This window comes from Pezoporus occidentalis, unplaced genomic scaffold (assembly GCF_034315485.1).
Source record: "Pezoporus occidentalis ecotype Australia unplaced genomic scaffold, CSIRO_AGI_Poc_V1 ctg240, whole genome shotgun sequence".
Taxonomy (NCBI): Eukaryota; Metazoa; Chordata; class Aves; order Psittaciformes; family Psittacidae; genus Pezoporus; species Pezoporus occidentalis.
In genome coordinates this window covers 1172575-1195545 of record NW_026914286.1, presented here as the reverse complement: position 1 = coordinate 1195545, position 22971 = coordinate 1172575, and the positions used below count along the sequence as shown (strand labels likewise).

Below are 22971 nucleotides of genomic sequence, written 5' to 3'. Positions count from 1 at the left end.
AATCACAGAAGAGCTGCAAAAGGAAAAACATGACATGAAGCAAAATTTAATGGGTACACAAGCTAACACACGAAGGAGCAGAATATTATTTATGATTCAGCTACAGTGGCCAGGAAAATACTGCCATTGCTGACTAGACCAGGCTTGTTTGTCCTCTATCCATTTTGCCTCTGAGAGGTTTATTCTGCTACTTTTCCGTATAAATTTCATTGTCTTAGTTGGACAAAAGGATGCTCTTGTAATAAGATGACAGCAAGTAGGAAATTCTATACAAAATGTGTCAGCTCAGTAAGCAAGCTTCCACAGTTACCTTAAAACTTTGTAAGTGGCAAAATTTTGGCTAATTTAAACTCCTAATTTAAAGGAGGAATTTCTTGTCCATTTCCATATCTGTTAAGTCAGCCTGTGCCTGGCTACTTACACTTTCTAGATGGTGTCAGTGGGGGTTTGCTCCTCCCCACCTTTACTTTTCCCTCCCCAAATACTGCATGTGAAGCTGAGCAGAATTTGGTCTATATTAATCAAGCCGACAGTGATGAACACTCTTGGTGGACTGGTTGTAGCAGTCATTAATAAATGCCTGTATTGGATTTCCAGACAGATTAAGATCTGACTCAAATGCTTTTATCTTTACTCAAAGTCCTTGCAAAATCCTAGCACAAGTTGAGAGGTATCTTCTTGGTAAGAAAGCTGCAGGTAGCTTTGTGCTCTTAGCATTTGTTTGCAAAAGTAATGTCTTGGTCTTTAGGTATTATTGGGGCCACTATTCTAGCACATTTGTACATTGCTATGAAAGACACATCCCTTTGTCTTCTGACTTGTTAACCCTTTCCTCCACTGCAAAAGCAGTGCGTCTTTTGTGGCTGTGCTGAAATTTGAACCACTGAGTATGAGTGAATGTGCTGGTCAAAGCTGCAAGACCTAAAAATTTTACTATAGCAATACTGTATGGGTACTGACACTTCTATCAGGATAATCTCATTTCTTGTTTTGTCAAGATGTCAGTTTATGCTTAAAACCTTGGTTATAGCTTAACCAACAAGCAATTCCAGAAGAGTTATTGTGACCAGACCCCTTGACCTACTATGCCAAAAGAGGTCTGAAAGGCAAACAAACAATTAGCATTAACTGAAAAGGAAATGGTGTGGTATCAAAAGTCTCAATACTGCAGTATTTTTTACTTTGTCTTCTCTCTTTCCTTACATGTGAGGGTTTTTTGTTTTTTTTTTTCCCTTAAAGAAGTAAATCAGTTGTGCATATTTTCCATTATAGCAGCTTCCTATCTGTGGTTTGAGTAAACAGTCTTCAGAAACGTCTCTAGTATCAAGAATGCAGTCCTTCTGAGACACTGAGAAAGCTGCAGTGCATTGATAGGATAACTGTACCCCAAGCCTATTGAACATTTTTTTTTTTCTCCAGAACTCTTTGAAATCCCTGTTCACCTAAGGGAACCACCAAGCTGACTGCTACCTAGCACTTGCGTCCTATCTTAATATTTGTTGTCTGCGTTTTGGAGCTTCACTTTTGCAGGGGAATCCCAAGTACACTTACCAAGCCTCTTCATTGCTTATAGTTCTCTGAGATGTCACTGCAGCTTCCCTTGTAGTTTCTTGATACTGAGGCTGATCTGACTGCCTTAAAAGAAAGCCACTGGTATATGGGGAACAGCCTAAAAATCCTGAGAAATCAGTACAGTTGTGGATTGCCAGGGAATGTGTCAGCTGGGAAACAGGGTGCATGCCCGCAGTGACAAGACTATTTTGCAACTGCTGTTTGGAAAAGCTGCTCAAAAGCAACCTTTGTGAAAAAAATAACACAGGATCCCCAGTGACCATACGGTTACTCCTCCCTGCCTGAATTTTCAATTGCCTTCAGCCTTCCCTTCCATTTCTGCTTCCCACATTCGTAGCCACTGGAAGGGTGAAACAGCTGCTTGGGATGGCCCTGCATCTGTCAAAGGAGAGGATGTGCAAGTATCCTTTTCTGTTCACTGTTTTTTATTTAGCTCAATATATAATACATTCTGTTTTTTTTCCGGCAATATTTTAATCCTCAAATAAACAAACGAAAACAAACCAAATAAAGAAAAGGTGGAAATTAATTATATTCTTTTTTCTTTTTCTTTTTTTTTTTTTGCATTCTCACCATAGTATTTTTTGTAGAAATTTTGTAATGATGTACCAAATTTATATTTTGAAATACCTTAGCTAATTTAAAGCATTAAACTAATGCTTTACATATTTCATGTTGAAGAAATTACTATTCTTACTGTGCAGTTGCAGACACCTAGAATTTATTAGATCCTTAAGTGAATGTATGCATTTGTTTAAATATTTTTTAAGAATTATCATATTTGTGGAATTAGCAGGAATAGGACTAATATTGTGTAACAGGTAATCAAATGTACAGCTAATGCACAGTGAGTTGTGTAATTAGGCTGTGTGGATTTGGCTTCCTATTTAGTCATTCATATTTTGTCCAGTAGCACTGAAGTTGCACTAGGAGAGGAAGGTGTGGAATGTTTTTTAGTCTTGTAAGGTCTGATTCTATATGTTCTTAAAAATCTGAAAAAAATATTAGTTGAACTTCACTAGAGGAAATAGTTGTATAGGTTAAGAGTCTTTTTACAATGAAACCTTATAAAAGCTTCCCCTTTCAAGAATGATGAACAGGAAAGCAAATTGTTATTCAGACTCTAATCTTAGGACCTGATTTTCCAGATTCCTGAGAATTGATCTTATTTCTATTTTTACTCTTTCTACCAGATTAAGATCTCTGCTTGTATCTTTATTATCAAAGGAAAAATTTTCATTATTCTGAAGGTACCTTCTACCTAATACAAGGGACAAACACTGTCCTAATACAGTCTTATGAATCTGTAACAATTTCTTCATATTTACTTTTATTCATTCTTGTAATTTAGATGGTGTAGCACAAAAAATTAATGAGATAGACTTTGTAGATCAATGCTGCTTCAGTCTAGTTCCTTTCCTTACACTGACAAAAATGTCTATACCAAGAAGCTTTTTTTTTTTTTTAAATTCTCTTTAGCATTGTGGTTTGTTGGTTTGAATCTAAGTTTGGGGTATGTTGATGTAGTTCTAATCTAAAATGTAGAATTACTGTTATTTTTATATTAGCTGTCATAGTTTCCAGATAAAATTGGATTATTAAGGCTATTACAGCATGTGTAACAAAATTATCTCAAATCCTCTAAAATTTTCAGCTTCATATGCCTCTAGCCACATGTAAAATTAACAGTGAAATGCATGCCCTGGTGTCTGTTTCAAACAGACTGAAACCTTTAAAAAAAAAAAAAAGTCAGAGTAAAATAAGCACTCTAATATATGAGTGTACGGTAAAAACTGCCAAAAAAAAAAAAAGTCAGATTAAAACAAGCAATCTAATATATGAGTGTATTGTAAAAACTGCCAAAAAAATAAAAGAAAGAAAATGGGATTTATAAATACTGAAAATGGTTTTCAATCACAGTAATTATTGTTCACTGTAAGGATATGGAAACATATAAGGATACTTTAAAATACAAGTAGTTTAGAAAACAATAGAGGGAATATATTTTTAAAAAATCATTCTTACATTTTGAAACATGTAAAGATGTTTTTGTCTTTTTTTTTTTTCAGAATTGCCTCTTCTATCAATTCAGCACAGGGACAATGCTGGTATTTTAATCAGTTGATAAAACTTAGCATTAAACATCGATATGCACATGAGTATGGTCAACTAAACATTACTGACAGAGATGGACCAGAAGCACTGCAAAATCATCTAAAGCAAACATCTACTGGCTGCCTACAGGAAAATAACCTCTTTATCATGGGTGCGACCGAAAATAAACAGGTCTTGTTGGATCCTTCCAAAAGATGGATTGCTACTGGCCATACTCAGGCCACATTCATTAACTCCTCTGTACCTGTGCACCGAAAGGAAAATAAAGAACATCAGAAAGTGAAGCAGACGAGCACTGAATCTTGTATTAATTACAGTGGGGAGAGCAAAGGCAACAATAACATGTCAGCCGAACTCATGTTGCAACAGTCAGTGATAGTAGTAAGTAATGTGGGAAAAGATCTTCAGCATTTTGAGAATGATACAGAAAGGTAAGAGAGATGTCAGACTGCTTTCAAATAGATTAACTGGATAGGCAATAGGAGTGAGGATTTCTTCTTTAAAACAGAGGCACAGAACTTGTAGTAAGGAAACTATTTTTACAATTATTAGACAGTGAAGAGTTAATTTAAAGAGGTGTACATTAGAATTCCATATTAACAACAATCCTTTGTGGTATTCTGTCAGTTGATATATTAGAATATAGATATATATGTACTTAAGATAATTTTTAAATACTGTCTAACGAGAATTTGAAAACTTCCACTTGATCTCCTACTTTTTTCTTTTTTTTTTTTTTAATGATAAATTTATGACACCAATTCAATGACATATTCAATATTAGAGATGAAAATGCTGGATGGTTTGTAGAAATGTTGGGTCAGTTTACAAAGTGTAAGGCTTTTTTGCTGTACTGTTCATTAGACATTCAAGATTCACTTGTGTAGAGTTTACTGTCAGTATAGTTTAGAAGGCAAGAGGGAAAAGTTGCTTAGATCTGCCATCCTACTCCCTTGACCTTAGGCCAATCTCCTGCTGTTGTGATGACTGAAGAGCTAACAGCCTGCCCTGCCCTTGGTACTCCTCCAACATGCTTCAACCTGCTTCTTAAAGGCAGGGGTGAGAGGCCAGTTCAACTTGTTCTGTGCCCCCAAATATTCTCATGTATGAAACAGACTGGTTTATTATATCTTTGGAATGTGTTTGCTGCTGGTTAGTATGGTTCTGGATTTATGGCCAGGGAAAATAGAATCTGAAATTTTTGCTCTAAATGTACAAAAATTCAGTTATGGTTCCATAAGAACTCTGTTTCAAAAATACATGTTTTGAGAATGCTATGAAGAACAAGCATGAAAGGTATGCTTCTTCATGATGCTTAGACTTAGAAGTAGTGCTTAGTAGGTACTTAAGACAATAATGATTCATCATAACATTTATTATTCAGGAAGACAATTGAATTCATCATTGCCTCTCAGGAAGTTGAAAGTACAAGTACAATAGTAAAATAGTAAGAGTACAGTAGTCTATTGTGGAATATGTATGCTTCTGAAAAATCTTTTTGAAATAGCTCATTTAGAGTTTTTAGTTAATATTTTAAATGCTTTCTGTTAGTCGTTGAACAGTTCTCTTCAATCATAGAGTCATAGAATGGTTAGGGTTGGAAAGGACCTTAAGATCATCTAGTTCTAAATCCCCTGCCGTAGGCCAGGATGCCTCACCATGTTGCTCAAGGCTCTGTCCAACCTGGGCTTGAACACTGCCAGGCATGGAGCATTTTCCACTTCTTTGGGCAACCTGTTCCATTGCCCCACTGTGCCCTCACAGTAAAGAACTTCTTCCTTATATCTAACCTGAACTTACCCTGTTTAAATTTGAACCTGTTACCCCTTATCTACTGCTACAGTCCCTGATGAAGAGCCCCTGTCTGGCATCCTTGTAGGCCCCTTTCACATCTTGGAAGGCTGCTATGAGGTCTTCATGCAGCCTTCAATGCAGGATGCAAACCGCTGAGTGGTTGTTTTTTAACTCAGCTACTGCTTTTTATAGATACAAAGCTTATAAATAAATCATGTTTGGGGTTGGCAAAATTAATAAACATATTTTAAAATTCTGGCTTAACCCCTGAAGTGTGCTTTTGTTTTCTGAAAAGTACACCTCTATGTGCATGCTATAGATGCACTACACAGGGAAAGTAACATGTAAAGACTGGAGGAAATTTACATTTCTTTTCTTAAACCCACTGTCCAAATAAAATGAGAATTTTATGAACAAAAGGATTCCAAGTCATAATGCAGAGCTGCCATTAAGCTTTTCCTCTATCAGTACAAATTAATTGAACATATATTTATAAAGCTCAATCATTCAAATATAGTAAGATATTTGTATGTAATAAATAGAACAAATATAAATAGCATGTAATCAGTGCTTGTTAATCACTGAGCAAATTAAGAAATGTACACATATAAGCAGTGGTCACTAGTGTTAAAGTGAATGGTATAAGTAGGCAAAGAATGAGATTGAACTTTCTGTTTTTCCTGTTTACTCTATTGGAGATATTTGTCTCATGCAGTTTTCAGCATTTAGCTCTCTTTAGTTTTGTTTTTTTTTTTTTTCCTTTTGGACAGTGGACATAAGTGGACCCCTTCAATAGTTTATTCTGTCATTGTTAAACCCCTTCATTTTAGGAGATTCTTCCTCTCCAGTGAATATACAGGGAACAGAGCCTAGTGGGAATTAGTCCACTTGGATATTTGGATTTTCAAAGCTATGTGATGTGAATATCCTCCAGTGTTTCTGAACGTACATGTCACATCTGCATTGTACTTTCTCAACGGTCTAATAGCAGTGCCTTCCATTTGTCTCAACGCATAGTACTGTGCTTTATGGTTGTAATTGACAGCTATAATAATCCAGTGTACTGTTGAGGCTATGTCATTCATAAAAGTATTTATATCTCTGTAAGGCTACATATGGCAGCATCAGTGATCCAGTCTTTTTGGCGGCAGTACCATGCCAGGAGGAAAACCGACTGCATAAAACCAGAGAATCATCACTTTATCGAGTCTTTGAGACAGAAGCATCAAGCTGCCACACTAATCCAGGTTGGGTTATGGTATTCTCTTTACTTTATAAATTTCATAAGAAAAAAAACCTTACTAGTTTTGTGTACTTGTCATCTTCTATTTTTGTTTAAGATTTTATTAGTGAAAGATGAATAGTTCATAATTAAACATTTATCATCAGCTTAATATTTCTAAAAGAGAGCCTTCTCTACAAAAAGTTTAATAGAAGCATAAAAATGTTTTCACTTTTTCACTATTTCCCTGAATTAGTTTTGCTTGATTTAATTCTCATATTATGCTTAAGACATGCTGTGCCCATGTTCTTACTGGGGCATGTCTATGCTATTAAACTAACAGATGCTCTGTAACTGGTACATCATTTATGATAGCCATACAACTAACTATTCTTCCCATCTCTTCTATTTTATTAATCTATCACTTTCCCTCTCTCCCCATCTTCAGAACCCAGGATTGCCCTGTCCATAGTGACACTGGGAGCAGACCATGGCATAGGCTGTCCTATGGTACATAATGAGCTAAGAGTTAAACAGAATGGATTACTATGTGCAAGAATTGAAGTCCATGCCTTGACTCTGTTTAGTTTGCTAACCAGTTTACTTACCTGCAGAGTTCATGGGGTTCATGGGGTTTTCTGCGTTTTTAAACAAACAGACCCTGTATTGATTCCAGATTTCAAGTTATCTTAAAAGGATTCTATATTGTAAGTCTTCTATAAAAATGTCAACAGTGCCAAAGTGATTTAGGTTTCTAAGTTCTATTTTCAAACTGAAAATCCAAGTAACTCATTAGTATCTATGCAACAAATTGGCAGTAGCAAAATGTTTAGTAAATGTGCATACTAAGAAACAGGATGAGTACAGAATCATATTACAGCAGTCAGTTATCTGGGAAGTTGAGCTAAAATTTTTCTCTGGAATATAATGCTTAGCCTAGTATATTATTTGATCTCCATAAACTTTATAAACTTTTAAACTTAGTTATGTATTTGACTTATATTACATATTAAAGTGAAGTTTCGCAAATTCATATAGTGATTAAAATGTCCTTCCTTTCATTTGTTTCAGACCTCAGAATTCCATGTTAGTATGAAAATAGTCTTTCACTATTTATCTTCTGTGTATTTCATGTTTTTTAAAATCTCTTTATATCCATTCTTATGTTCGTTCATTTGTAAATAAAAGTTTAGTCCATTTATTCTCTTTATGTTACTCTGTACTTTTTATCTTTTTGTCTCTCTATGAACCTTTACTTCATTCTATTATAACCTTTTTTAAAGTGATTAGAACTGAATTCCATGGGAAGATATATCATGAATTTGTTCTGTAAGGCAGTTTTCATCTTCTTTCTTAAAAACTAATATATAATTTTTATTTTTGATCGTGAATGAGCACTGATGTGTTGCTTTCATAGATCTTTGTTAACAGCTGCCTTACAGGTTATCCTTCTGCGTATACTATTAGGATTCCTTTTCTCCTTTGCATTTGTAAAAACTGATCATATTTGTTGTATTAAATATATTTTTACATGTGATCACTCAGTAACCTAAGGATATTTTATCGGAATAGTTATGAAGATCTGTAGGAAAATAGGAACAATTAAATTGTAAGAAAGCAATTCTAACACATTTAATCTTTTTTTTATAATAATCAGGAATTGTGTGTCTAAAACCAGTAGCATTTTCGATATCCTATGCAGTTAGACAATAGTTTCCTAAAAATTAATAAGCTAAACATTAAGACAGAATATAAGATTTAACCTTCCTATTTTTAGTGCCTTCATTGCAAAGCTATTAAATGTGGACTACACTACATCTTTCAGCAAAGTGAAAATTTTTTACATGGTGCTTTAAATGCTTAGGGTGTCTTGAACTTCAATGGTGTCAAACACTGATTTGGAGGAAAATTGCAGTCCTGTATTTAATTTTCTTAATTTCATCTATGTAATTTTGATCTCTGAAGTGTTTTCCTGGATCTGATTCTAAAGCTTGGCATGTGTTCCTCACACCCTTCCTCTTTTTCTACCAGTTAATTCCTAATGTGCTCCTTTTTCTTAGATATGGTTATGCCTACTGGTAATATTTTTTTTAAGTAAAGATCTTAGTTAAGAAAGAGTAACTGACCTAGGTCAACTGCATGAAATGTCTTTAAGAATTGCTACTTGTAAACTGTGAGACATTTAGTACAAGTGTATTTTTATTCTCAGAAATTTGAAAGTTGACACTCAACTTTTTCTTATGTAGCCTTTCCTTTCAGTTTATAATAGTCCCTGAAGGAATTGTCAAATAATTAATTAGTTGACCCAGGTTTGTAGTTGAGGGAGTTGCAGGATTCCTTTCTGCTTACTTGTGGAGAGCCTCTTGAGTACTCTAAGCTTTAGACATATGCTGGCATTTAATTTGTCTTGTAGTTTTAAATGTCACATAAAGTTCAAAAAACAGATCATTGCGCTATTAGACCAAGGCCCAAGATGTTTTATCTTCCTAATGGGATAACACAGAGAATCTGGATTTGGGGTTGATCTATGGCTTTGTATAACATGCTTTAAATTTTTTGTTTAGGCATTTTGGAAGGGTTTTCTTTTGCGAAAGAAACTGGCCAGTGCTCTTGCAGCTGTTAAAAGCAATGAAGTAGAGGATGACTATGAAGAAATAAATGTGGATGATTTCATGTTTTATGAAGTAAGCACAATCATTACCATAAAAAAAATATGTAAAAAATAAACATTATTATTATTAAGCAATTGTGTAGCTGTTGGAAATAATAGACCATGAATGGACTACCAGAGCTAGAATTAACGTTTTGGATGTCCAGAAATAAAGAAGCATTTGTTATATATAGCTCATTTAGATGTATTTGTCATGGATTAATTGCTTCTTGCTCTTCAAGATGCTCTGGTAGTTGCCTTGCTGTTAATGTCACACCTACCATTGAATCCCATAGATTTCTACACTTAAAGGACAATCGTGAGAATAAGGAAACAGCTACTTTTGTTCTAAAATGTTTAGCTTTTTAGTATTTTAGTAACAGATTGTAATGTCAACAAAATTTGAGTATGTATTTTGTTCATTTTCAGGATAGACTGAGAACAATAATATATCTGAAAATATAGCTGAGTTTCAATGTTGCGATATTCCAATGAAAGGAACACACACCCAAAACCAGAGGTTAATCAGGCTTACTAGCTCTTCTTTTGTCTTATGGGTATAGTACTAAAACGACTACGAGTCTGAATACAAAGTAAATTACGAAGCAAAATATAGTTAAATTGGGAAAAAAAAATCCTCACACTTAGGTCTGTGATGCATAAAATCCAGACATCATTTCTAGTAATTTTCACAAATTATAGAGTTAATAATGTTCTTTCAGTTTCAAAAGATTTTAACTGGCTCCGAAGTTTCCATTCTAAGAAATAAAAGCAGGCTCCAAAGGAATTGAGGAGTAGCATCACATCCAAAACTGAATTTAGCAATAATTAAGTGAAAAAAAAGGTCTACAGGATCAATATTTTCATTCAGTAAGCAAGAAAAGAATCTTTAAACCAATTTTATCTTATATAGCCTCAAAAGGCATAGTATAAAGGGGAAGTTCAAAACTCAGTAAGCATGGTAAGGCAGCTGTTGATGACTTACCTATGTATTTGTCTGGAACGCAGCTTTCTTTCACTGTTCGCATTTGTTGGTGCCCTTTTTTTTTTTTTTTCTTTTTTTAATGGTTTCAGGTAAAGCAAAGAAAACTGATAACAATTTGGCCTTTTGAGACCTAAGAGGATATGACTGAGGGTTTTTTTCATGAGCCCTTGTCTCTGAATGTGCTTATTCAGCTGCCGCATCTTTGCAAGAGCAATTTATCAATATTACACTGAAGTTTTGCAAATGAGATTGATGTGATAGCCCTGCTACTGGCAGGATTAAATCCTGTTTATGATCACATGTTTGTATGGGTCATAGAGAGTTATGAAACCAAATATGTTGTTAGTTGAAACAGTAGAGTTTACAGTTGATCAGTCTTCAGTCATCTGAGTATCAGCCTTTTTTGCCACTTGTTGGGGTTTGTATGAAATTATTGTCACTGACTTGATGACTTGGAGTAGTTTTATTTTTCTCTTCTACCTTTCAGCAGCTATTTTAACACACTTTTCAGAATTACTGTCTTACTGTAAGACCATGCAAAATGTTTGAGGCAGGAGTCCCAGGAATAATTTGGTAGACAGGAAATGTGTTTGTGTAAACATAGAGATCTGGCTTAAATTTTAGGATTTTTTTTATTTTGTTTTAATTTGGAATATATATACAAAAAAGAACAGTCTCATTAGTTGATGTTCTCTGATCCCTGGCTTCTTTCTAAAATAATAAAAAGCAGAAAGTTGAAGGATTTATTTCTTCACACAGGAAGGAAGTATCTGTTCATATATTAAAGAAGGAAAATATCCTGGTTTGAATTATTCAGTCAGTAGGCCAGAGTCTTATATGCTGTAATTCAATTTAGTCATTCTTGTTTCACTCTGTTTGGCCCAAATAATCCTGTGATGTGTCTTGATATTTTTTGATTTTAATTACTAAACAAAAAACTACGTGGGCAGTTTTATTTCATCTGTCTCTCAGGAGGGCAATCTCATTTGGGCAGGTGCTCCTGAGGCAGAGAGGCTTGCACTGTATCACCCTCTGGTGTTGTCACACAGCTCTTCCTGGTTTGCTTTTTTGTTGAGGTTTGGGTTGTGTTTTTTTCAAAATTGATATTGAGTTTATAAGGAAAGAAATAAAAAATAGGTCTAAGGAGCAATTCTCAGAGAAAGTGTTTAGGTTCAGATGATGACAGGAGACCCACGAGTTGACGTTTTAATTTGCACAGCTGGCTCAAATACTGAACTGGGGACTAATGTCAAAAAAGTTACTCGAGCCCTTAGCTTCTTGTGATGAAAAATGTAAGAACATCTGTTTTCTACAGAGCAGTGTATGTGATAAATTTACAATGGATATGCCCATGAAAGATATACTTTGTTCAGTGAGTGAGCATTTCAGTGTTCCAGATTGATGTCTGTAACTAGACTTATACCGTGCAATATTTGTCTTACCGTTTTTTATTTTTTTTTTTTCCCCAAAGCATATATCTTGTCTGTACTAAAGAGTTTGATTGTGGGAAGTAATGTGGCTTAACTAAAATGGGGCTACACTCTCTTCTGTCTAGCCCAGACTAGCCATTCTCAGTACTAGGTTGCTTGGTGTTGGATTGCCTGGTTCCATGCATCTTTAGCTGTTTCGTTCTCTGCAGCTGGGCAGTACGAAATCACATGGACTTTCTCCATCTGCAGAAATATGCAGCAGAAGCCTTGAACAGTCTATACTGCTTATTCCCTCCTTTCTGTCCTCAGTGTTTCTTTCTGTCCTCAGTGTTTCTTTCTGTCCTCAGTGTTTCTTTCTGTCCCCAGTGTTTCACAGCTGAAGCAAAGCCAAAATATATCGGTGCCTATCTGTTGTGTTTCAAACAAGTATGTAGGGAGGGGTATATATTGCTGGGTCTAAGAGATCCCATATGCTAGGGTGTGAAAGAAGAGAAAAATATCCAGAAACCATTTTGCACTGCAGAATTCAGTTTGGATAGTTCCTCTTTTTACTTCATTTATGCTTGATGAACAGTGGTATATTTTAGCAGAAGTTTGGCACCACATCATGTGAAAAATGAATTGCATGTGATTGACCTGGAGGAAAGGCCTTTATCTTGTTCACATTAGCAGGATTAGTAATCTTTTTACCTGAACGATTACTGGTATCTTGTTGTAGTCACATCATACCTTGCCAAAGACATTCAGAAGCAATTGATGGCAGTAGTGTTTTATGTCTGTTGTGCAGTGTCAAACAGGCTATACCAGATGACATGAAAGATCTGGCCAACATATGTCTCAGAAAGTATGAGTCTGGTATTTAGTGATATTTTCATGTCTTTCATGTGGACTTTGGAGAATTCCACCTTATATGCTCCAGAAGGGTGATCTTAAGGCAGCCTTTCATCAGCAGTCCATCCATGTAGCAAATGATCTACAAGGCGGAGCTCACTTCACCTCTGGTGGACAAAATCTGACAACATATTTGCTTGACACAGTTCTTACTTTCTCTACTGTGTAACCATCAGCATTGTTATTTTCTCAATGTGAATATGGTAAAAGCCAAATACAAAATGGCTGAACTTGCCAGTGTGACAGAAAGCTGAACCATTTAAATATGATCAGTTTTAAGACAGTTTTTTACTCAGAACAATACTGAATAATTTTTTTCCTACACTGAGTCAGCATATGGACATATGTCTTATTCTCATCAAGGTAAGTGCCAGTAATTGTGGTTACATAGCGCAGAATGTAAATACTGTTTTTCTCAAAACATCATTTTTTTTGAATTTGGTTTTAAATCAGGGCTATCTAGTCATACTTTTCAAAAGAGAACGTAACTTTGTAAATTGCAACCAAGCTAAAAAGAAAACTGTCACTGTTCATCAAAGGGAGCAAGTTTGTTTTCCTGAGACATCCTGCTTCTGAGCTTTATTATGTAGAATTTTAAAATCCCAATCTTTTTGAAATTATAGACCAGGAGTTTCCTTCACATTTCCTTCACATTTTACATATCCAAACTCAGATGCATAACCATTCCTTTTTTTTTTTTTTTTTGCTTGCCTTCCATGCAGTTCTCTGTGTTGTTTTCTGGGGGTTCTTTTGTTTTGTTTTTTGGAGGGAGTGCAGGGGGAAGAGGGGAGGAGAGAGAAGAAAAACTATGCTATATATGCTAACTCTTGAAAAGTAAACAGCAATTAGAACAACAATTTCTTTACACCTCATTTTAGTGTTCTTATAACATGTCAAAACTAGACACATGCATATGCAAATATAATCCTTTGTAATGTGGTTTGTCTCAGGCTTTGAGCTTGTGATTGTGGGCTTGTGACAGTGTCAGGGTCCAACTGGAGACTCAGCTTCTCATACCAATCTTTGAGACAATGGACAGCAGGGTCTGATTTCAGATCAGTCTTTTACAGACAGTTTTCTGTCTGTTTTCTGGCTAGTGCCAGAAAATAAGTGTAGCCTATGGATTAGAATATCTCCATAATATTTCTTGTATCTTGACACACTTATACATGTCTAGCTCTTGTAATTGCTTATAAATGTCAGACCAGTATCCAGCCTTTCTGTATGGTATATTGTAGAGATTATGATCCTTTTTTCAGCAAAGTTATGACAAAGTTACAATGTTGTAGAAAAGCAAAAAAGTGTATGATGAAATTTGGTTAGATCCATCCTCTTTAAAAAGGAGGGGAAAAACTCTCTCCTAAGTAACATGTTGGAAGAACAATCTTCTTAGTAAGTGTGTATCAATAATGTCCTAGCATGATCATGCTTCTTCAGCTGCTATGTTAAGGAATTGCATGCCATTCTCAGTCTGTGGCATCATCAGATACGTAAAGACCCTTTTTTACCTCTTTCAGCACTGAGGCTTATTTAAAAAGCTGAAATCTTGTTTTCTAGTTATCTGATAGATATCCTGGGCTTGGAAGTAGATTGCTGCAGTCAGTATCTGATAAAATAAACACAAACACAGCTATTAGGAGTTGTGGCTGTTGCTAGCACTCCAGCTTTACAGCTCATGCAGAATGTGTTCTGACTGCTTTCTGACCTTCCACCATGAGATCTCAGTTCTAAGTCCACTAATGATGCGTGACACTAAAGATATTTAGCCAAATGGCATAGTATTTTTCTAAATTATATTTAGCATGTATGACATATCAAAGTATAGTGATGTAATTAATTGTACTTCCTAGTCTTATTCCTCTAAAGACAAAGTAAAGCATTGGAATTGAATAAACAGGCCAAGCAATGGAAAAAATATACAAAAGTACAAAAGTCTTAGTTCTGTGGAGTTTTAGACTCATTACTGTAGCCTCAAAGGAAAAGCCATTCTAAGCCAAATGCCTCATCGTAAATGGAAGTAGTAAGAGAGCCATCAGTTCTTCTCAGTGAGTACATTTGCATCTGGAATCTCTTAAAAGCTGAGCCTAAGGATCACAAATCACTGAATATATCTTCTCTAAGTTCTTTAATTTTTGCGTAATGTTAAAACTGACATTTTAGTGTTGATATAGATTGTGTTATAGATCTAGTTAAATGTTTGATTTTTACCATGTCCACATACCTTGATTTCCACTGAAAAAAAAATTTTTTCAGTAATGTCTATTTAAAAATTTCAGGAGCTATCCTAACTGACTTGTCTGTGCTCTGTGAGAAGAGACCATTGATACAGTCAATACTGTAATTGAGTAAAATAGCAGTACTTTTGGAGGAACCAAAGAGGAAAGTGAGATCTTGGCTTCCTTTCTCCTCCACAGTTAAATCCATACATGTCTTATTGCCTGGAGCTTGAAGTCATTTTAGTTTAGAACGTAGCAGCTGTTATCCAACCGCAGCACAGCTTAACTCACCTGAACATATGCAAGTACCATGGAACAGATGGGATGCATCCAAGAGGATTGATCAAGCTGAGTGATGTAATTTTGAGGCCAGTCTCTATCATCTTTGAGAGATCATCTTTGAGACAACTAGAGGAGGTTACTGGTGACTGAAAAAGGGCAGACATCACACCCATCTTCAAGGACAAGAAGAAAGATTCAAAGAACTACAGGCCAATCAACCTTACCTCAGTTCCTGGGAAGGTTGTGGAGGAAATCCTCTCAGAAGCCATTGCTAAACCCGTGAAAGAAGGTGATTGAGAGCAGCCAATATGGGTTTACCAAGGGCTGATTATTGCTTTCTATCACAAGGGGACTGGTACTATGAATAAGGTGAGGGCAGTGCATATTGAATGCCTTTATTTTAGCAAGGCCATTGACAGTCTCATGCAGTCTTATTCTCAAAATTTGTTGAGGTATGGGCAGGACAAGAGGGTGGTAAATTAACTGGACTGCCAGTCTCAAATAGTTGTGTTCTGTGGTGCAAAATCCAACTTGGGGACAGTAATTAATGGATGGAAGGGGTACCAAAGTAGTTAATACTTGAATTAGTAACCGGTATGATGGAATCTCATGTAGAATGCAATCTCAGCAAGTGTGCAGATAATACTAAACTGGGAGCAGCGGTCAGTATGCTGTAGAACCAGGGTGTTCTTCAGAGAGCCTGCACAGACTAGATAAACAGGTTGACCTCATGAAGTTCAGCAAAAGCAGCTGCAAAGTCCAACATACGGGCTAGAGTCACCCCATGCACCACTGTTGGCTAGGGCTGACTGTCTAGGAACCAGTACCTCAGAAAAGGATCTAGGACCCTAATGGACTTTCTTTGCCATGCAATTCTTGAGTTTCTAATAGTGGCAATAGAGAAGGGAAAAAAAAAAAAAAACAACGCAGCAACAACCCATACCCTGTAATGCAATCTGAATTTAGCTAAAATCTATTTAACTTTATGTCTAGTTTGTCCTTGAATGGAGTGGGCTAAGGTATCCTAGATGCTAAATACTGTTAAAATCATCATCTGGTTAATAATTGGAAAACATCCCAAAGAATCAGCTGCTAAAGTTCTTGAATTTCCCAGAAAGTAGCAGTGTAGGCTCCAAAAGAGTAAGTTGTTAAGATTACAGTTATGAATCAACAAATTTCAACTTGCAGCTTCATTTGTGCATAATTTATTTCAAATAAAAAAAATTATTGCTAGGAGCATATAAGGAGGACTGTATCAGTGAAGCTGAGCGATAATTAATACATATCTTCTTTACAGCTAAGTGAGTTTAGTGTAATTAGAGATTTTTGATCATCAGTTTCAAAAAAAATATGCTTACAACTGAGTCCTTTGCTCTTTATCTTCCAAATACTTTTTCGATATTATTTGTGAAATAAGGACTTTTAAACAAAAAGGGAACATTGTCTTGAAATTGAGTCAAATATCTCATGTGACAAGAACTTTGAAACATATTAAACGTTAGATGACTATAAACTTGAGACTAGTCTATTTTTAATACCCTATGCTTCTGGCTGACTTCCCTTTGACGATAAATGCAAGCTGAAGTACAACTTTCTTTTCTATTGTCTTTTTATATTGATTTCTCAAACTTGATGGAACATTTCAGATTATATTCCTTTGAAATTCTATATTCTTTGAATGTACAGTATTTAAGGGGTGAGGATGAGTTGTTTGTTTAAACTTGGCTGTTTAGTTTGCTGCGGTTTTTGATTCATTGCCCCTGAAAGTTTTGTTTGTTTGTTTTCACAGAGGTACAAGAACTTGGGAAAAGGCTTCTAGGGACATACCAGCTAAAGTCTGTATAATGTGGCAGAGTCAGAGAGGGAAAGACCTGAATATTCTTGTCATTTTAATGTGGAAAGACTGCATCTGGGGTCTGAGAGCCTTTTTGAGGGGTGGTCTGAATTCAGTGCTAGGAGCCTGATGTTTATTGAAGTGGGTGGGGGTATACATCTCAAAAGTTTTTTTGAAGCATACATTTCTAATGCATACTTGAGCCATGTCTAACCTCTGAAGCTGAGGTTACCATTTACCCATCTGTATTGTTTATTCTTGTATGAAAAAAAAAAAAAAGATGTTGGACCCAGAGCTTGGTTTTAACACTTGTCAGGCTTAAGACAAAAATGCGTTTCTAGAAAAGTTTGGGTCACGTAGGTCAAGAATGACTGACATGAAGTACAATAAGTTTCAGACTTTTAGAAAGTTAATTATGTATGTACATAATCAGCCTTTTTTGCAAATGAAAATCTTTAGTGTCCCTGAAATATTAATTATTTATTTACTTTTATATATTCTGAAATAAATTCTTTCCATAATTTTAGTTATACATATCTAGAGAAATCACATAGTTACATATATATATATTAACATTGCATATCCTAGTAATATATTAGGATTTGAGAGAACAGTTAGATTCCTGCATCTAAAATATTTTGGAGCCATTACATTTGTATAAGACATTCCTGAATAAAATTTTCTTGAATGTTTTTCTTAACAGAATGTTACAATTTTTCCAGTAATTGTCAATGCATACTCTTATAAATGGACATCTACACAACTACATCTGTTCTCTAATTTTCCTACAAGAATGTACTCTAGTAATGAACCAGCTTTTTTAAGTTTATAAAATCTCTTGGGGTCAACTAATCATTGCAATGTTTCTCTGGAAATCAGATGATACTTGCTACTTTTTTTGGCTTGAAACATTGTTTGGTTTTAGCAGTCATAAGAATTCAGCCATGCCCAGCTTTCTTTCCTAATTCTCTTGTCTTATATAAAGACAGGGTTGAAAAAGAAGCGTCGCCAAAGGTTAAAATAACCTTTATTAGGGTGCTAACCTATTTATCTTCACCACATAAAATATGTGAAAAATCATGAAAGACAAACCCAGAGAAAGAGACTATTTTTTTCTACTGCTTGCTGTTCAGAGATCCGTTTTCTATAAAATATATATTACTACACTAATTAAAAAGAAGTCTGCAGGTTTTTTTATAAATTTATTCAAGTCAACATATTTACATATAGTTTTAAAATGGCAGAACTTAGAATGAAGTTTTGTGGTGTTGGAAATGGAATAATAATTAAACTAATAGATGATTCATTTAAGAATGTTTGTATTTGATGCTATATTAGCTTTGGAAGTCTTTTAGAAAGCCTGGGTCTGAACTGATATTCAACTTCCTAACACTGAGCTAAGCTTTACAGATGAACTTGAGTAACTCGGAAAAACTACCACATAGAGCAATATGCTTCTTAAGAAGACTGGGTGAAATAAAAAGCTAAATACACATATGTTCAGATCTTTAATTTCAAAGGAAGTTTTCAATCACAGCCTGTCACCAGTATATAAATAAGCATAGAAAAACGATGTGGTCCTTCTGTATCAGCTACAGGAGATAAAAATTTGTGATTTCTTAAGAAGTAAGTTTCTCAAAACTTACTTATGCTTTTAGAGAGGACATTTCTAGCAAAGAATACTTGGGCCTTGACAGAAATGAAGTTTTGTTTTAAAAGAAATTAAAGATGTTGTCCTGGAGTAGATGATATTTGAATTAAATACTCCACAGAATGAAATATGTTTGCTAGGAACCAGGAGAGAAAGTTACAGTTTTCTGCTAGATGAAAGACAGTATAGTATGGCTGGTATGGCTGGTTGTAATAGACCCTTTTCTGTTGTGAGCATAACCTTCAGGATATGATTTTTCTGCCTGACCACTCCCCCTGCCAGTCTGATCAATTATTAAACTACAGAATATTTCACAGTAGGAAAAACAGTTCTGTATGTGGCATGTATTGCCCAAAAAGAAATTTTGCCAGCTTATTTGAAATAGTCATAGAATGCTAATGAATGTTCTGCCTTGGATTAAAATACCATCTTCCACTTATCTTTTTGTTTTAACTTTTTGATTTATTTTCTTGGAGTAAACTAGATTTTAACTGCACTATTGAAATATACTAAAAATTAGGAAAGTAGAAATCAAGGATATTGCCACACTGAAGAACTTTTTTGTATTCTATAAAGTAGTGGAAAAGTCCTTCAAATTTGTTTCTTTTGTCTTATTACATATTCTTATTAAAAAATAATATAGTATCATAGAATCATAGAATAGTTTGTGTTGGAACGGTCTTTCAAAGGTCATCTACTCCAACCCTCCTTGCAATGAGCAGGAACTTCTTGATCAGATTGCCCAGGTGCACATCCAGACTGGCCTTGAATGTTCCCAGGGATGACACATCTACCACTTCTACGGGCAAAAAATATGCATGTAGGTACTTTGTAAAACCTGGTGGAAAAAGAGCCTTTCTAACTGAAAATGACACTAATGGCCTGCCTCACTGAGGGGAGAAGTTCAGAGAAACAAGTTAGACAAAACCAGGCAGGTGAACTGAAGGGTGAATCTTTTTTTTTAAAGAAAAGAATTCCACACGCATTTTTTGTGAAATTGCAATGTGGCTTTTTTTTTTTTTTTTTTAATACCCCTTTTTTCCCCTCCCATTCCTTCTACTCTATTGTAGTGTTCAGGAGCAGTCATGAACCATAGAATCATAAAAAGGACCTTAAGATTATCTAGTTCCAACCCCCCTGCCATGGGCAGGGACACCTCACACTAAACCATGCCTCCCAAGGCTCTGTCCACCCTGGCCTTGAACACCACCAGGGATGGAGCATTCACAACTTTGTTGGGTAACCCATTCCAGTGCCTCACCACCCTTACAGTAAAGAACTTCTTCCTTATGTCCAATCTGAACTTTCCCTGTTTAAGTTTGAACCCATTACCCCTTGTCCTATCACTACAGTCCCTAGTGAAGAGTCCCTCTCCAGCATCCTTGTAGGCCCCCTTCAGATACTGAAAGGCTGCTATGAGGTCTCCCCACAGCCTTCTCTTCTCCAGGCTGAACAGCCCCAGCTTTCTCAGCCTCTCTTCATACGGCAGGTGCTCCAGTCCCCTGATCATCCTCGTGGCCCTCCTCTGGACTTGTTCCAATAGTTCCATGTCCTTTTTATGTTGAGGACACCAGAACTGCACACAATACTCCAAGCGAGGTCTCACGGGAGCAGAGGGGCAGGATCACCTCCTTTGACCTGCTGGTCATGCTCCTTTTGATGCAGCCCAGGATATGGTTAGTTTTCTGGGCTGGAAGCGCACACTGAAGCCGGCTCATGTTCATTTTCTCATCGACCAACGACCCTAAGTCCTTCTGTGCAGGGTTGCTCTGAATCTCTTCTCTGCCCAACCTGTAGCTGTGCTGGTCTTCCTTTTCAGCCTGTATTGTTAATGTCTTCTTGCATCCTCTGCTTCTAACCATAGCACAGTTTTGGGGATTGGTTTGGTTTTTATTATACTTTTGTGATCCTCCTTGATCTAACAGAAATGAAAGGCAGTATGTGGTAACATTATGCACAGTTTGGACAGTTACTTGTCAAAGTGCTTCATAGCTGAGTGTAGGTTTGACACTGTGTTCTGTGAGCTATTTTTTGTTCATGGTTTAATAGGACTCAGAACAGTCCAAGCTACACATGTTATAAAAGATTATGTAACTCCAGAACATAATCCAGAGCATATAAAATATGCCTAGAATTAGATTGTGTAAATAATATTTGCACTAAAACTCTTCTTTTCAATAGCTCATTCAATCCCAGTTGAAGTTAGTAGAACCATTGTCGCTGACTTTAATAGTTGTAGGATTTGATTCTGTTTCTGAGACCACAGGATTTTAATGTTTGATTGTAAATAGTGATTGCAGTCTGCAAAAGAAGGGATAGAAATGTTTTAGAAATGAAGGAATAACATGAAAAAGGTTTTATATATAATGTGCCATGAAAAGAAAAAAAGTCCGTAAACCTCCAGAGTTCATGATGAGCTGCAGTATCAGAGGGAAAATAACCCTGTAGGGTTAGATTCTCAAAAGGTTAAAAAAATGCATTGTGAATCAGGATAAATAGGTTTTGATCCTGATGGTTAAATGGAAATAGCTAATACCATGAAAGTTTTAATAATAAAATTCAGAAAAAAAAAAAACAAACCCAAATATATTTGCACCTTCTTGTTGTTGAAGAATGATATCAAGGATAATTGCATTGTATTTAATAATGAATTTGGGGGTCTGTATTCTTTTTAGTCTTGGAAGTGTTTTATTTGTATCATGAGCAGGAGCTAAATCAAAACAAACACAAAGTCTGCCACAAAAAAAAAAAAAGGAAAGTTAAAGAAACCTTAGAATAATTTGTCAAGTATTAAAAATGTGTTTCAAATCATAAGTTAGAGTGAATTTATTTCTGTGAAGCTTTAACAAACATTTATAAAGGTCTATGTATGTTTTGTGTACCTGTAAAAGTTGCAACTTTTTAAAAGTAATGAATACAGTCTGATTTGAAACAAACACTGTAAAGTATGGAGGATACAAAAGTTTGAGAGATCTTCAGATGAATTAATGTGTTTTAAATCAACTGTATGAGATTTACACATATGTGTGAAACTACATATATACCTCAATATTTAAGAAATTGGTTCCTTAACTTGGCTTTAGAAACAAATGTATGCTTGTAACGGTTTATGTAGACCATATAATCAAGCACTATAATTTTATTTGCTTTGTAATTCATCTCAGATTGTTGGTGTGTTGTTGTTTTGGTTTTTTCTTTTCATGGACAATATCAGTAGAAATGGATGTAGGTTTTAGCCTTAAGTATTGGTAATTCTGTCATAAACTATGCATTAGTTTTAATTTAGGACTGTATTTATGGGGGAAAATATGGACAAAAGTTTCTTGAACATAGCACTGTCAAAATCTCTAGGGATAAACATAGTGGAAGAGCATATATTTGAAAATCAATTATGTGTTTATTTTTGTTGGCCAAAGCAAATGTCAGTTTTGTATGTTTTTATAATATGCTGCACATTCATAGGAGTGTGAAACGTGCTTAATGATAAATCAGTTATCTTTTTTCTTGTCTTGCATATTTATACCTTTGAAAAGTAATTTCAGATTTTCACTGAAATTTATTTTTAAGATTTAGAACACTGATAGACATTTTACAGGCCATGAAAGAAATAGAAACACTGTGAAGAGTATTAAATTAATAAATGGTGAGCACTGGGGTAAGAAAATACTTGTGAGAAGAGTTTCAACCTAAAGGTTGAGAGCAAAGAACTTTAATTGGGTCATGGTACAACTATAAAGCAGGAGGATTCAGTCAGTGATTCTTGCTGCTTAAGTTATTTTTGTTCCAAAAAATTGTCTACAATTTTGGAGTGGTAGTTTTCATGTTTCATGATTTTGTTGATTTCTATCACAAACAGTTTCATCAGAGAAGTAGAAATTCAAGTAGCTAGGATGCAGGCTGTACCTAAAATTTGACATTAGAACATGGATCACATTCACTCCTTATGTAAGACATCTAAGTAGCCACATAATTAATAGACAAGTCATTGTACACACAAAAAAAATTAGATTATTTGACATTTAAATTGTACAAGAAGTGGAAATCTACCCCCTCCCAGCTGTATTGATTCTCTTGCAATTAAAGGAGGAAAAAAATACTTCAGAAATTTGCCACTTTCATAAACCTTTATATACCAGCAAAGTTGAAGACACAGCTTTTGCGAAAAACTGAGTTGACCTATGACTGGGTGGCAAACCCACACTTAGAAAATTAGTGAAAAACTCTCATCTGAAAAGCCAGAAATATGATTTCTGCAGTGCATTTGAAGAGTAAATTCAAGGAGGACAAGGAGAACTAATATCTGATTTCACTGACAGTTTCTGGTCAGAT

The 22971-nt window shown here is 35.3% G+C and overlaps 1 protein-coding gene across 1 annotated transcript in view; it reads left to right on the top strand.

Annotated features, from left to right (window-relative positions):
- The window catches only part of LRRIQ1 (leucine rich repeats and IQ motif containing 1), a 107397-nt gene that overhangs the window by 30341 nt on the left and 54085 nt on the right, over positions 1-22971 (top strand). The window contains exons 14-16 of the mRNA XM_062622360.1: positions 3642-4118; positions 6590-6728; positions 9268-9375. Of these exons, the coding sequence (XP_062478344.1) occupies positions 3642-4118; positions 6590-6728; positions 9268-9375 (724 nt within the window). The remainder of the gene's footprint in view (positions 1-3641; positions 4119-6589; positions 6729-9267; positions 9376-22971) is intronic.